This window comes from Macrobrachium nipponense, chromosome 1 (genome assembly GCF_015104395.2).
Source record: "Macrobrachium nipponense isolate FS-2020 chromosome 1, ASM1510439v2, whole genome shotgun sequence".
Classification (NCBI taxonomy): Eukaryota; Metazoa; Arthropoda; class Malacostraca; order Decapoda; family Palaemonidae; genus Macrobrachium; species Macrobrachium nipponense.
In genome coordinates, this window is record NC_087200.1 from 130,801,626 (window position 1) to 130,818,420 (window position 16,795).

General features: G+C 36.9%; 1 protein-coding gene across 1 annotated transcript in view; it reads right to left on the minus strand.

Moving 5' to 3' along the window:
- Nucleotides 1-4,421, minus strand: part of LOC135219627 (uncharacterized) — a 404,265-nt gene extending 399,844 nt beyond the window's left edge. Inside the window, 1 exon segment of the mRNA XM_064256550.1 lies at nt 4,215-4,421. Coding sequence (XP_064112620.1) covers nt 4,215-4,274 — 60 coding nt within the window. The 5' untranslated portion in view covers nt 4,275-4,421.
- Nucleotides 4,422-16,795: the final 12,374 nt, after the last annotated feature.

A 16,795-nucleotide genomic window follows, 5' to 3' on the forward strand; every position in this document is an offset into this window, starting at 1 on the left:
GGACAGGATTGCCACCATCATACGTATTAGTTTGCATCAAGAAGAATGAGAGAGACCATTAAATATGCTATAAGTGATTCGATGAGTTCAAGATGAAAGTACCAATAGTAATGCTGCTGCTCACTGGCTACATCCCAATTATACACACACACATACATACATACATATATATATATATATATATATATATATATATATATATATATATATATATGTGTGTGTGTGTGTGTGTATGTATGTGTGTGTGTGTGTGTGTGTGTGCGTGCGTATTATATATATATAATATTATATATATATATATAATATATATAATATATAATAATATATATATATATTGTATGTGTGTGGCTATTACATATAATATATATGATATATAATATATATATATATATATATTATATATAATATATATATATATATATAATATATATATATATATATATATAACAAGAATATTTATATAGATATATACATCAGGCCTTGAGTACGAAATTTTGAGTGCCTGTGATTGTATTTGAGTTTTTAAAATTCAATATACTTGTACTTGGCCAAAAAGTACTTGAAAAATCAAGTACTTTTAAGCACATTTTTTTAAGTACATTACTTACTTAGTAGGCTGTATTGCATGACAAATTGTATAACAAAAACTGCACTATTAGTGACAATAACTTGACTATAATACGTAGATTATTTGTTGTAATGAATTATGTATATCAATAATACAGATTTACCAAGTTTAATTCAAATCATTTAACATCTGTTGTTGTGTATCAACAGAATATCAGTCACGAGAACATGATCTCTTTCTGTCTATATCTGCAGGCAACACGATCAGTACTGTACTGTGTTCAGTCTTTTAGTAGCCTTCATTCATAGCTGTGCTAGTGTCGTTATGGCACCACCTAAGGACTCTGGCAAATGGAGCCACTTCTAGTTGCCAGAGGATACCTATGGCACATTCGAGCCAATCTGCAAGGAGTGTGCTTGCAGTATCTCATGCTCCAGAAAAGTTACATCCAATCCTCACAAACACGTGGAGGTAAGCTAAGTTTCTTAAATTTTACATGTGGTTGAGGGGCAGTCGCAAATTTTTTTTTCTTTTTTTTTCTTATTTCACGGTTTGGTATTTGGATTGAAGAGGTCATTACGGAAACACCTCCAGGTATATGAAGAACGGAAAACATGTCAAATGGCAACTATTCTTGATCCGAGATTTAAATTAGACTGGTGTTCTGAAGAAGAGGAAAAGGTGAATCTTAAGTCCTCTGTCATAACTGCAGCTCAGTTTAAGTCCAAAGAGACTACAGCTCATGTAAGCATGGCTCCTGCCACAGACCATACAGAAGATACACCAGGACCTATAGTTCAACTGAACTAAAAAGGAAGAAACTGTGTAGTTTTATGGGTAAGCCAGTTCGGCAATCAACAGATGTAACGCAGATTCAGGAGTCTATTAATACTTAATTTGAAAGATACCTGAGTCAGCCATGCATTTCAGAAGAGAGATGTACTAGCATACTGGAAAGACCACTGAAAAACAGTAGAAAGGATTTTCAGTATTGCAGGAAAAGTATTTTGCCCAGATAGATGTCGTCTTACTGCCAAGAACTTTGAGTCTGTGATGTTTGTAAAATGCAATGATAAATCCTACAAGTCGATAATAAGAGAACTGATAATCGCATCAAAGAGAGAAAAATAATTTTGTTTAGAACTTATCTGAAAAGCTTATAATTTTGTTTAAAGTATTCCTGAAAAAGCCTAATTTTGTTTAAATTATTCTGGACAGTATCACATTTTTTGCGATGGAATCTACTTTGTATTATAGTATTAAACATAGAATTGTAAAAGTAAATTGAAAATAAAAAAAAACATTTCATTGCCTCAACCTGTGGGTAAACCAATTTTGATCACTTGTGCATTAAACCATAGTAATATCGCTTCACCTCTTTTCAGCCCTATGGGCTAAGGTTTACTGACTTATACTGTGAGGACTACTCGGGTATATCCTTTTGGGAGACTTCTCTTTATAAAGACTGCTTTAGTATAACAACAAATTTTCTCTCCATTAACTATTTGCATGGGAATTTTCACTAATAATAACAGAAAATCTTCTGAAATGCATTTGTCATGTACTAAAGTACATTGTCAAGTACCTGGACTTGAACTTCAGTCTCAGGCAAATCTTATGACTTGTAGGTACTTGTACTTGCTTTTTTTTTTTCTCAATACTTGAACTTGTCCACAAGAACCGTCTCATGTAATTGGAGCCATGCCTGAATATGTTGTGTGTATATATACGTGTGTGTGTGTGTATATATATATATATATATACACGCGCGCGCGCGCGTATATAGACACACATATTCAGGCATGGCTCCAATTACATGAAACGGTTCTTGTGGACAAGTTCAAGTACTAAGAAAAAGAATAAAAAAAAAGCAAGTACAAGTACCTGAATGTGTGTGTATATACGTGTATGTATGTGTGTATATATATATATATATATATATATATATATATATATATATATATATATATATATATACACACGCGCGCACAGATAGCCTTGCAAGATAAACAATTGGATATCATTACAAACTAAAAGAAAATGTTCCCTTTAGCGGTTTTATTTTTAAACGACAATTGCATCCAATGTTTCTCAAAGAACATGGATGCTCTTAAGTGGCTTCATCCAGACAATACAGAAGCAAAAAAAAAAAAAAAAAAAACTGCAACCACCAATTTAGGAAGAGAGAAAAAAATCTTGCCCACATTCTTGAGAGCCGATACCCGTAAACAAGTTTAAGCATCTGGCGGCGTTGGTCAAGAATCTTCAAGAACTTAAATCAAAGAACCTGGCGTTTAATCTTACCTGAAATGAGTTTTATGGTTTTGAGAGGATTTCCTCCCCCAACCCCCATCTAACTGCATCTTAATACCCATCTCGCTGGTCTTCGCGTTAGAATTGTGTTCTATATTTTGCATAAAAATATCCGAGGATAGGTTTTGACTAATCAAGAAAAAACAGAGCTTCTCTAATTTGAATAGCAATCTGGGGCAGCATAAATATGGCAAGTGTTTTACTTTACTCATATCTGATACCCTTTAATAGATACTGTGAGATGCTTGGCTCGCAGTTATTTCGATACGAAAATTTTCACTTTATTATTTAGAAGACTTGAATATTCTCTTCACCCTTTTCACTGCAATAACCATATTCAGTCGTAACAAATGCTGAAACGTTTTAAACGAAATTCACCAAAACAATATTTTCAAGGACACCATCAATAGATTACCCCAATACCTGGAAAAACAATCATACTGTGGTTTGACTTATCTTAAATAAATCCGTTATGGCATGACGTTTAAAGTCTTACAACAAACTAATGACAGATTTCCTAGCGCAATCAATTTGGCGTTAAAATGGCTTATAAATATATGAAAAGTTACAAAAATGCTTATACAGACAACACGGTGCCGTGCCTAGAAAACAAATATAATAATGTACAAACAAATGGTTGTGTCAACCATCGTATAGACAAGGATGAGTGGCAATTTATTAACAACCATCATGGTCTTATAACCGGTTTCTGTCTCCTTCACCGGCTGAATAGGATTGGGCATCTGGATTGAAAACGGAAAAATTACCTGTTGCGACCAGGTGACCGACCGGCCTCTGGCGCTTGATTGATTGATTGATCCGGTTTAGCCAATTTTTCCCTCATTATCAAAAGCCTGTAGATCATTCCACTAATACCTCTTACAGTGAGCTTTATGTAGCTCACTGTAGATAGTACTTCTTTAACCATATGAACAAATCATTTGGACGAGCACCACAAGCATCTTGAAATGACTCGGAAATTGCAGTTTCCTATAGTATTTTGGTTGCTTATTAACAATTTTCCGTTAGTTTCTGGTGGTCGATTGTAATTAACGTGTAATTTACCTTAGAGCTCTATCCTACAGTAAGGGGGACCCGTTGTGAATTCGGGGTTTTGGGTGGGTACACCACAATAAGATTCATTGCCCCAGAACTCTAACCTACGGTAAGGAGGAATGATGGGAAAGCGGGGTTATGGGTGGGGTAAATCACTTGGTGAATACTTCATTATCATTTCACGTTATCAAAGCAAAAAAGATAACAACAACTTTTCTAGCTACGAAAGCAGCTGACCGTCTTCTGCCTTCAGAGACGTGTGCATAGGAAATCTCACCTCAACAACGTCAGCTTTCTTTTCGCTTATTTGTTTGTGTTGCCGTTTCCTCTGAGACATGACCTGATCATGCAACGCTGCTGAGAAACGGTTACACACTTTGCCTTCACTTATATCAGTGTTTCATAGAACACCAAAGACGACAAACACTTATATATTTAAGACAGCTTTCGTCCTTATTTTCCCACTTTTCTGACCCTCGCAAGATCCATATAGCTCTCACTCTCAAACTTTAAATCTCTTTAACAGTCACAGTAACTCAGTGCCATTTAAATTTTCATATCAGACTAGGGCAAAATTCACAGACACTAAAAAATGTTCCACAAACATCCACCAACACAAAGTAAGCATAAATATTATAAATGCACTTTAAACCATGAGTTACGAATAATCACAAAACACCACTGCAATGGATAACGGTCCGTTACGAAACTCGTAATTCAAGTGGCAGGGAGCGCAACCAACAAGAGCTTTCTCTCTCTCTCACTCTCCGTGTGGCACTATTTAAACCCAACGAAATATACGGACGGTGCCAAGGGTCTTTTCAAACAGCGACAGCTAACGGCCGTCGGGGATGAGCTTGTTAGTCATACATTCAACTCAGTCAAGACTGAGTAACTGACTGCTTAGAATGGAGGGCGGTGCCTTGCCGAGGATAAGAGGGGGGGAGGGGGATGAACGTTGTTGGGGGAGGGGAAAAGAGGAGAATCGGTAAGCTGGTGCCAGTACGAGATGAAAGCGGATAAAGGCTCGGGTGTGGGGAAAGGTGGGGGAAGGGAGGAGGAGGAGGAGGAGGAGGAGGAGCGGAGGAGGAGGAAAGGGGAAGGGAGAGGAGGACAGGAGGAGGAGGAGAAGGAAGAATTTACGCTTAAGCACTGGCAGTTATTGGGCATGTGCAAAGCAGTTAACACAGATAAAATTCACGAGGGAGCGAAAAAAAAAAACTCCTCTGATAAGCACCAGGAAGCAAAAATCTCGTTATTGGATTTATAAGTCATAAGAAAGCTTAAACATGTTAGTGAACGCTCTTAATGGATAAACACAATAGATTAAAAAAAAATTAATCCCATGATAATCAGGGACGAGAAGCGAATGAGCCTTATCAACGCTGGAAGCTAAGTAGGCGATTAAAATGTGAAAAAAAGCACAAAACAAACAAATGAACTATAAAACCCCAACCGATCCCAGGACAAGCAAAAAAAAGACAACATGAAACCGAACAACTTCTCTATACTGAGCAGGTGCGAGTACGGTCCATGAGGAGAGGAGGAGGAGGAGGAGGAAGGGACAAACATGAATATCAGAAAGACAAAAGAGAAGGAAGAACACTGATTTTCAACCTTTCCCTGCTGCAGACTTCCCTCCCCTTCCCCTGTCCCTCCGTTCGTTCTCCTCACATGGGCATCTCCCGCCGGCGAAGAAGACCCACCGAAGAGTCACGAGCAGGAAACGAGATCGTTCCCTCGGTTCGCAAATAACAACTTCGTTTTTCTCAGAAGACCTACTACTTGCCGGATCGTCAATATCACTTATTCAATCCCACAAATCTCTCTCTCTCTCTCGTCTCTCTCTCTCCTCTCTCTCTCTCTCTCTCTAAATAAATAAATAAAATAAATAAATACACATACATATATACTACAGCGTATGTGTGTAAATAAACCGTAACATGGGATCTTAACATAAAATGATCTTAAAACAACGAAGTTTCACGTGTACAAGGGAATATGAGTTACCGACTGGACTGAATAGCAGACAAAACTTCAGACCGCAAAGACGAAAACATCTGATACCAGAAAAAGTGCAATAAAGTCCAGGAGAAAGAAAGACAGAAAACGTTAAATTACAATTAAAATATTTCGCTAGACAATATATTACTGTCTAAAAGACATTAAGTGAAAAGGGTAAAACCAAAATATTTTTGTGAGAGAGAGAGAGAGAGAGAGAGAGAGAGAGAGAGAGAGAGAGAGAGAGAGAGAGAGAGAGAGAGTAAATGTAAAGATCAAACAAAGTTAAAAGTTTCAAAGTAAAATTCAGGTTAAGATAATATGAATCCGTTTTCGTATCAATAACGCCAGACTTCGGGTCTAAGAAACTCACACCCTCTTAAGAGGCTCTACGAATAATATAAATAAAACAATCGTATCATCATAAAACCATTGTATTATAGACTTATAATAAAGACATGAAAAAATTACTGCAAATCACCCATTCGGTTAACTGAAAAATTCTTAGGTTGCAGAAAGGACAAAATCGAGCACAAGACCGAATTTCTGAAATGACTCAGTTTAGATCTCAACGATTAAGTAGAGAGAGAAAAAGTGGGCAGTGCAAAATATAGCTGGTTAATGACTGAAGAAAATGAAGCAAGTAATCGTCAACTTCATCTCCAAGGTCGCGAGACGAAAACTATCTCTGTAAAATCCCGTCACTCATGTCTTTCCTGCGCTTTATCTTCCACAAATCTCCAGCCTCCCTTCTTACAGTTCTCATCCAATTAGGTCTGAGCATCCAACTCTTGTGGCGCCCACACGAGCCCAGCTGACAACATCACGTACCATTCTCCCAGCAGTTGTGCAAAGGACGAGTCCAAGCCATTTCTATCTTCATTTTCATCATCATCTGATCCACATATGGAAGCTCCTAACTTCCTTAATGTTATTTCTAGCTCTATGCACCGACGTGACTCCTAATAATCTTCTGAAAGCTTCATTGTCAAAACGAAAAATTCATAAAGCTATAGTTTCACGTAGGTATACCAGTACCTAAACATATATATTATCTTACTTCCGTATGCAATTTCAATCTTAGATTTCTAAACCTTATGTAGTCTAAGAATTGCTTGTATTGTATTTCTTATTCTTTCACTCAATTCCTACTCAAAAAACCGCGCACTGGTTACAATTCTTCTTAGATAATTTAATGACTCAATCTCACTAATCCTTTCTCCATCTAGCGTTATTTCATCCCTTTGTACATGATTTGTCCAAATGAACTGTGTTTCTTCGGTATCTTTCGAGTCTCTTTTGTTGATGATGCATTATATTCAGCAATCTCCTTAAATATCGTGGAGTTTTGCCGAAGGAAACAGCATTACCTGGAAATTCAAAGCAAGTCAAGTTTCTATCATTACTCGAATCTAAACCTTGTATTACTATGAACTACAAATTCACTTGGCAAGATGCTATCAACATACACTTTGCATCTATTTCGTTATGTACAATTCTAATTAACTTTACATATTTCAAGGGAATATCACAGAGACGCAAGCCCTCCAAAATATTGGTCTGTGGATGTTGCCGTATGCCTTCTAGGAATCAACAAAAGCCCTTCTATAATTCCACACACTACTGCACAATGTTTTAACAAGAATACTTGATTGATTTGTACAACTACTGCCTTTCCTAAAACTAGTTTCTTCATCTCTACGCTTTTTATCAGTTTGTTTTCTCCATCTCAGTAAGAATAAACCCAGAATATCTTCATTGCGACCGACGTAAGTGTACTGCCCCTATTGTTACCACACTCAGTCTGATCAAGTTTCTGTGGTACCTTTGGTATGACTTCCAATTCCCAATAATCAGACTTTGCTTCATTATTCCAAGTGATTCCATCATAACCTGGTATATTTCCATCTCTCAAAGTTTTATTATTATTGTTTATTGTTTAAACTTAAATCAATCATCTAAAGTTTTGTTAAAGACAAGATACATACTCTTCAAACCAAGAACCAAAACAAAACACAAATAACCCAAAATTAAAACAGGAAACTTGAACATATGCTTAACTCATGATCTAGTAAATGTTTTTTAACCAATTAACGTCAAATAAACGCAGCCCTTCCCGCAGCTCCACCCAAAACTATCCTTCACAAGACCAAAATATTCATCACTATCAAAAAAACCACTGTAGAGTGAGATTTTAACTTCTAAACTGTCGGTGGTAACTTTTATCTCTAAAGCTGTAGTACACGATCATTCTCGTTAAGAGAGAGAGAGAGAGAGAGAAGAGAGAGAGAGAGAGAGAGAGAGTCTTATGAATGGTTTCACAGCAGAGATGTGAGGATTACCTCGTAGAGGCCCTCTCGATTTGACAATATACTTACAGACGGAGCAATAATTAACTCTAACGGATAGTATTCCTCTCTTCTCTTTCTCTCCCGCTGCCCGAAACCCACAATAATCGACTAACAACTACGCACATAATTCACCCCTCAGGTCAATACAGGCATAATGGACTTTCGGAACCTACCGACCCATTCGACCCTCATCGCCCGGTTCGATAATCGAACACCAGAGAGAGAGAGAGAGAGAGAGAGAGAGAGAGAGAGAGAGAGAGACGAGACGGACCAGAGAGAGAGAGAGAGAGAGAGAGAGAGAGAGAGAGAGAGAGAGAGATCGAAATTACGACGCCTTCCTAGTAACATGACATAATCAAACATCCCTACATATACCAAAGTTAAATTTCTGCAAGTCTTACCTACTTCTAAAGACATTCTCCACGATTCCTGATCCTGACCGAATTTTTCAAGCAACCACAAATCACAGGAATCAATGAGGGGAGCACACAGACATATATCAAACATCAAACTGAAGATCTACACAGTTCACTGATAAAACTCATAATTTGTTTACAGACCACGAACTGTCAATTTGGAGGGGGGCCAATACTCGAATACCTTAGCAACCTGATATGATCTTAGCACCCCTTTCCTAGATCGATCAATGGTCATCCGGATGAAGAAACAGCAAAGTTCCAAAGGGAACAAGTCCACCTGCAGACGCGCTTCAAGTTGCGATTTGATCCACCCACGGCTACGCCAAGAAAAAAGAACTCAAGAGACAAATACAGATGATGTACGTAAAGAGAAACCAAACATATTTAGGTGATGGAGCAACGCATAAGACAGAAAAAAAAGAAAAAAAAAAAACATTGGGAACAGCCCATCATGACTTGCTACAGTTTCAACAGACATTTAGAATACCTTCGAAATAAACTGGCATTTCGTAAATAAAAATAATCCATATAACTATTAAAAGGTAAACCAGATGGAGGTGCGTTCTAAATCTCACATCCTATTGAAATCACTAAAGTTGTGTGTGTGTGTGCTCAAGAACGTCAAGCTCTGGTGCATTTTCTACCTTCGTCTCTTAAGGGAGTAGTAACCTTAGCCTAAGTCTGTGGTGGCCTTCGTCTTATCGTATTACCCTCCTCTATCCTTATGCCCTTCCACCTGGCCCCCAACCCCCCCGCTTCCTTAACACTATTCCTTTTCCAACTTTAGCCAGATGATACTAAAAGTGGCTGGGACGAAACGTTTCAATGAAGAGATAAGAAACTCTTAGTAGCAAGCCTTGACCATACCAATTAGCCAGATGCTTACATATGGACATACACATCCAATATATAGGCCTGTCTGTGTGTGTATAGTAAACATTTGAATGTGGCAATGACTATTCTGTCGGTTTTTCTGGATTCACCACGATAAGAATAAACAACTTTATGGTATACTGTATACATATACATATATATATTTCTTACTTGTTCAATGTTATTATATATATATATATAATTATATATATATATATATATATATATATATATATATATATAAAGTTGTCAATAAAAACAAGAAGGAACAAACACTTTCCTTTTACATTTTTCACTCTGGGATTCAACTAATCAAAGGTATATTCACGCATTTTAAAACTTATAATAGAATTACATGAAATTTTCAGATAAAAGGCGTGCTCTCTCTCTCTCTTCTCTCTCTCTCGTCTCTCTCTATCTCTCTCTCTCTCTCTATATATATATATATATATATATATATATATATATATCATATATATACACACACACACACACACACACACACAATGTAATATAAAAATTTCGAAATTACATTACAGCTAAATATCAACAATGTAATTACTCACCATTATTATCCAGTAAAAGTATTCACTTGTTGACACAAATCAAGTTGAAGACGTTGTTAAGCCTATACATATATTCATGATGGTCATTTTTCAGAGCTCCCAGTTTACTCATTTCCAAAATCAGAGAAGAGTGTGCATACACATATTCTACAGACATCACAAGGTTTATAGATGGACCTCCTCATTTTCTCTAAAAGGCCCACACGAACGCAATTCATTATAAATTATTCAAAGCGATGAAGCGTAACTTATTAAAAGCACGTTTCCCATTGTTGAAGAAAATACTGTTTGGTGAAGCGGACGTCCTTCACAGTCACATGGCAACTCAAATGAACAAACTGGCACGCGAAATGTTTAGCGTGACAGCCAGCGTATGCAGTATACCATGGCCAACGCACAGCCGACGAGCGTTCAGGCTTCTCGGAGAGACACGGACTGCCTGCCACTGGCTCAACATCGAGCGCAAGTGAAAACAGAGACGGAGAGACCTTCCTTCCTTCCCCTGGAACTGCCATCCACCACATGCCGAGCGGCCAGACGCAGGGAGTTGCGTACGAACGCACCGCACAAACACGCTTTAAAATCTCGACGTAGCCCTAAGGGAGACAACCTACCCACACACATAAGGCACATGCGCGTCTGCATACTAAGGTGTATCTGGGCGAAAATTGTACACACTTCGGAACACGAAATATGATGCGAATCCTCCCGAAAAATTAAACAGTTGGGTAAAAAAAAATTATATATTGATAATGGTGTTTTTGTAATCTTACTGAAATAGCAAGTAAGGCTTTTTCCAGGTATGTTAACCAACAAAATATTCAGTGTTAGAAACGAAGTTTATGAGAATATTTAAGTTGAGCAGCTACTGTGTTGCTACTGTGTTGTCTCAATATGTAAGAATTGAAGTATGCTTAGGCAGACTTTTTTTTTCTTTTTTTTCTTGCTGTGACAGATATCTAACAAGAAAGAAAACCAATAAAGTTTTTCGTTCGATTTTTATCATGAGACCCTTTACATTCTCAAAGAAATACTTTCATCGCAAAGTCATGCAATTACTTCTATATTGAATTAACTGAAAAAAGGGACATAAATTAAAAAAGCACAGCGATGAAGCTGAAATATTTCAAGCTTTCGATTTTAAGATAAATCATATAAAAAGGTAAAAAGACGAATTTCCTTTTCTTCGATAACTCGTGCATTTTTTATAAAGCAAAGAACAAAGCACTGAAAACAATTTTCCATTAAGACTTTTAATATGAAAATCGTACGTATCGAAAAAACTCCAGCTGTTCAAGACCAAGACATGACAGACGGTGGCATTACAATAAAAACCAGACAGACATGGGCATGGCCGCCTTATCTCCATTTATCACCGACTTTCACTTTTCGGCAATTTTTCCCGGCCATGATAATCGAAAACCATTTTACTTTCTTTACATCACATAAAAAAAAATCAAAAGGTAGGTACTTTCTTTCGACTGGATTCACTTTCCTTGGAAAGCAGATTTACTTCTGACCACGTTCATGGCATGGGCACCAGGTAGCTGATTTGCCATTCCCCTGGCAAGCCAATGGGGTAACAGCATCCTCCTCGACAAAAACTACTCCCATTACAATGATTGAGCGCAATTTAAGACCGCTGATGGTACACATGTTGTGCCTAACAAGTTCAAGATAAACACCCTGTTTACTTTACACAATGAGTTTGGAATATGTAAAGGTTATTCAACAAAATCTGCTTAGAAACTAATAAAAAATAAACCTTGAGAGCTGTAGCTTAGAGAGATGCTACACTAGAGCTATATTCAACAGCGCCTCTTTGGTCTCAAACAGTGTTGTCACAAAGTGTAAAGGAGGTGGATCTCCTATGGCTGCTGTGTAATGAGACTTCATATGACTTATTTCTGTTTTCATAAAGCTAAAGTGACTAGTTCTGCTTGAACTTGAAATTATGAATCTCTTGCTCGACCTTGACACTTTCGCTGGTGCAGGCAATAAATGTTTTTTTATTTATTTATTTATTCATTTTTTTCTGTGTGTGAAGCTCTTGATTACTTAGCTTCAAAGTGTTATCTGTTATTTTCTCTAAGTTAGCTGGAAGAGGCTCTTTTTACATTTGGAGAATTTGTAATGATATTTCATTAGATTACTGTGTGAAAATTGACTGATAACCCTTTTTGACGAAAGGTATGAATATCAATGATGGAAGTCATCACCTATTCCAAAGTTTAATGTTGGGCTCTTGCAAGGGCCAGGGTGCTTGTGAGGTAGTCTTAGAGATTTGATCATGAAGTTCTTACGATTGGATTTGTTTTTAGTGCTCCTTTTGACCGTGTTCATTATGAGTACCTCATTTAAAAGCTCTTAACACACAGCAGTTGGATGACCATTTCTTAGTATTCTTAAATAAATTTTTACCAACAGATTGCAAGATGTTGACTGGCACCATAATGAAGACATAAACATCATCTTCTGTGTTCTTCAGAATAGCAGATATCTTGGCCTACTCATGTTTATATTATATACACAAGATATGTGGTTTGGCTTAGAAAACAAACTTGTTGTTCATGCAGATGATGCTACTCAATTTGCATCGATCCTATCTTTTGACTGAAGACCTGTTGCTACTAGATCTCTTGATACAAATCTCGCCCAAAATGATGATGGTGTAAACTGTGAGGAATGAAGATAAATCGTAAAAAAAAAAAATTCAAACCTTAACTGTTAGCGGGTGCAGAGAGTGGACCCTCCCCACCCACATATTTTACCTGATAATGTTTCTTAAATCTGTATACCACATTTAAAGCTCTAGGCGCCACATTTAATTTTTTTCATTTTGCTGTTTTCAATATTACTGCCCGGTTTGGTCTTCCTTGCTTGACCTTCATTTGAAATTGTTGGATCTAAGTCACATTAAACTTCTTATTCCATATCTTTCTACGAATCTCTGTATCCATAGTTATATCTAATTACTATGTATAGCTTATGACCACAAAGATAACCATATCTTTTTTTATTCTGCATTCTAATCTTTAGCGAAAACAGCAGCCTTCAAGTTACACCGTAAGTTAGAGAAATTTTGTTCCACTTGTGACCAAATTAAAGAATGATCTTACCAAGGTTTTAAATCGTCAACACTACGGGAGTTCAAAGTAAATGCTAAAGCTTCCTTGTTGATGATACTCATTTGAATCACGTCATAATTTCATAGTTTAATCGGTTCCTCCCCAATTTATCGCATATTTCTTTTATTATTATCATTAATTTTACTTCTGTGCTTCTCTTTCCGTTTGGGGGTGCTATCCGGCTTGTAGCAATCTGTTCTCCGACTTGCTGTTTCAATTTGTCAAATAATAATAATAATAATAATAATAATAATAATAATAATAATAATAATAATAATAATAATAATAACAAGCAATTGTACCGTAAGGTACAAACCGTGTATACAACTATACCAACCATTCTGAAGCCAGAATAGCTATGCAAGTTCCAAAGCATGATTCAGCTACCCTAAGTCACATCTACCAGATCTCAAAGGAGCGGTGTGAAAGATTTGTTATAAGAGGAGAACACTCAAGCAAGACAATACTATAGAAGTTGAAACCGTCAGAAACTTCATCACACCATGCAGTGCGCCACATATGGCCCTCTGTAGCTGTGCACAAACACCCCTATAGGACAAGATCTGAATGATGAAAGAAGACTTGTGTCTTCATTTGCCACTGAGATTTTCTAAAATCTGTCAGCTTAAAAGGAGGCCAGTATGCTTTTAATGTTCAATACAAGCTTTCACGGAAAATATCCCATTCATTGAAAATACTTGAGACATGACAAATAGAAGAATATCTTTAAAACAAAAACGGTTTATAGAAATATATGGACTGAAAATAATTAATTACATACAGTAAAATTCAATGGGACTTTGACACCTAAGGAAATTTTTCTAAATGTGAAACGTTAAAAATCATAGCAATAACGCCATTATTTTCATAATGTTGGAAATAAATAATTTTCATTAAAACCTAAACAACGATATAACAATATACTGGTTTCATTGAGGGAATAACCAACTCCAGTACTTTGTATGCTGGTAGGCTATTTACGTTTAAATTGCGTAGCTCCTAACAGTGACGAAATAAAAATAGTTTAACAACAGAAACAATGTTAGATAATTACATGAGAATTAAACCAGCACTCTCTTAACCCCAAAAGAGATCAATTAACTCCGACTTTTCAGTATGTCGTAAAGTGTATATTAAGAAACCAACTTTAAATGAGGCTTAATTACAACCTTTTCTGAATCAGTTTTAAACCACCAGAAACAATAATTCTACTACAAAAAGGAGGAGACAGTCAGAGCAACTGAATCGGAGGGTCAGAGCAATTGTCTCAGAGGTGACCAACCCATTAACCCGAGGGTTCAGTGCCCACAAGAACAAAAGTACTCTCCAGAGGATCATTCAAAACGTTAAATGGCATGACGAGGTCGCGCCGCCATTCGCCAAAGGGCGTCTCATCCATCGCCTACAGAAACAGAAGGGACTTCCCATTACCCAGTATTCAATCATGACCGCTCGGCATCTTTTTATTACTATTTTTTTTTTTTTTACTACGCATCTTCCCACGCTAAAAGAGCATGAATTTATTTTTTGTTTCCCAAAAGATAAATGACTAAACTACGAAAAAGATTCGTTGAAACGATGAGCTACAAGAAATCTCTGCGTGACTTTTACACGCACGAAGAGGCGTCCATTGAACTGACAACAAAGAGAAAACAAGAATGATGAACAATTAGTAAGAGATACCTCGGAGGGAAGTTGCATTGGGTTATACTCTATCTTGGGAGACGCAAATAAAGAAAGAAAAATATATGGAAAGAAGGATCTGTTTCTTAATGCAGCTTTCTTTCAAAACCCTATATATATATATATATATATATATATATATATATATATATATATATATATATATATATATATATATATATATATATATATATATATATATCTTGGGAGACGCAAACAAAGAAAGAAAAATATATGAAAAGAAAGATCTGTTTCTTGATGCAGCTTTATTTCAAACCATATATATATATATATTATATATATATATATATATATATATATATATATATATATATAGAGATAGAGAGAGAGAGAGAGAGAGAGAGAGAGAGAGAGAGAGAGAGAGAGAGAAAACACATAATCACACGTGGAGCAAAATTAAATATCTGAATCCTATCGGGATCGAGCCAAAGTCTTCCAACTGGAAGCAAGTTCGCTACCAGCTGAACCACACAAGTCATATAGTATATACGTACTGTCGCATTTCCCCTGAGATACTTTTATTAATGAAAGGTGAAAGTGAATATACACCACGGGATTCCTGAACATGATTTCCTTTCGTAAGAAGAAAAAATATTTTCAGACATTTGATTGAGCCTCGCATGTTACCCATGGCAAATTCTTTTCTGCTTTTCCCTCTTACTTGCTCTTCGGCAGACAAAAGAAATACAAAATGGCAGAGAACCTGAATATCGTCGGGGAATCTGGCCATCATCACTGAAAGATGACTGGGGAAATGTTCAGCTTGTATCGCCGGTTAACATCGTCTATCATCTGGTCGGACATTAATGACCGCACTGAGGCAACGATTTCGGATATAGATTTTTCAAGAATAAAATTTTTCATGTTCTTCTTGAATATATATTGTTCCCAAATCAGGGCTTTTGTTTCAAGAAGAAAAAAAATCCTGAGCCCATGAGTAATTCTTGGCAATGCAATGCTATTGTTTTTCCAACCGCTGTTTAAACAAGTCTGCTATAAATTCAAGAAATCATTCCTCCCTCACCCACAATTAAGAATCCAAGCCCAACCCAGTGTCACTCTGACTTGGACACACAAACACAGATCCTCAAACCCAGATAAACACCGCCCATTAAAGAGACGTGGTTTAACGTCCCTGCAAACCGGCCTTAGAAATCCGACTGGTCAAGATATAGAACGAGAGCAATCCAATGAATAAGAGAGAGAGAGAGAGAGAGAGAGAAGAGAGAGAGAGAGAGAGAGAGAGAGAGAGGACGTCTTGCCACCACCCGGGCCATCTCGTAAGTAAAACACACCTGGTGCAATCACTCCGCAATCTCGCACTGGACAAGGACAAGCTCCCCTTCCAGCACATCTGTCCCCTGGCGAGCTCACTCCCTGTGCAGCACCTCCAAGAGCCTCCTCACATGCATTCTGCAATAACCACACGCCGAGAAAAACGTGATTCTAAAGTTCCGTCTAATATTACGGATTGCTATTACTCACCCCCCACACGCATACTACCTTTGCGTGCGCGTTAACGCCGAGACCTACCACCCTCTCAAACATTGGTAGATTGCCGAGTGTATCTTCCAACAAAATTAAGCTAAATAATTTCAACTAGAACTTAAAATGCATTATACACCATACAAAGCCTTCAATGCCTTGATTGCAAGACATAACTTAAAAAGCCCTACCCTGAAATCAACGATCCAAAAGTAGCATGAGCTAAACGAAACAGTTTTTTTACTGTAAATTAATGTATGTTTTTCAGACTGCCTTTTTACAGATGGTAAGCAGCATGCGTTAGACAAAAAAAAAAAAAAAAAAAAAAAAA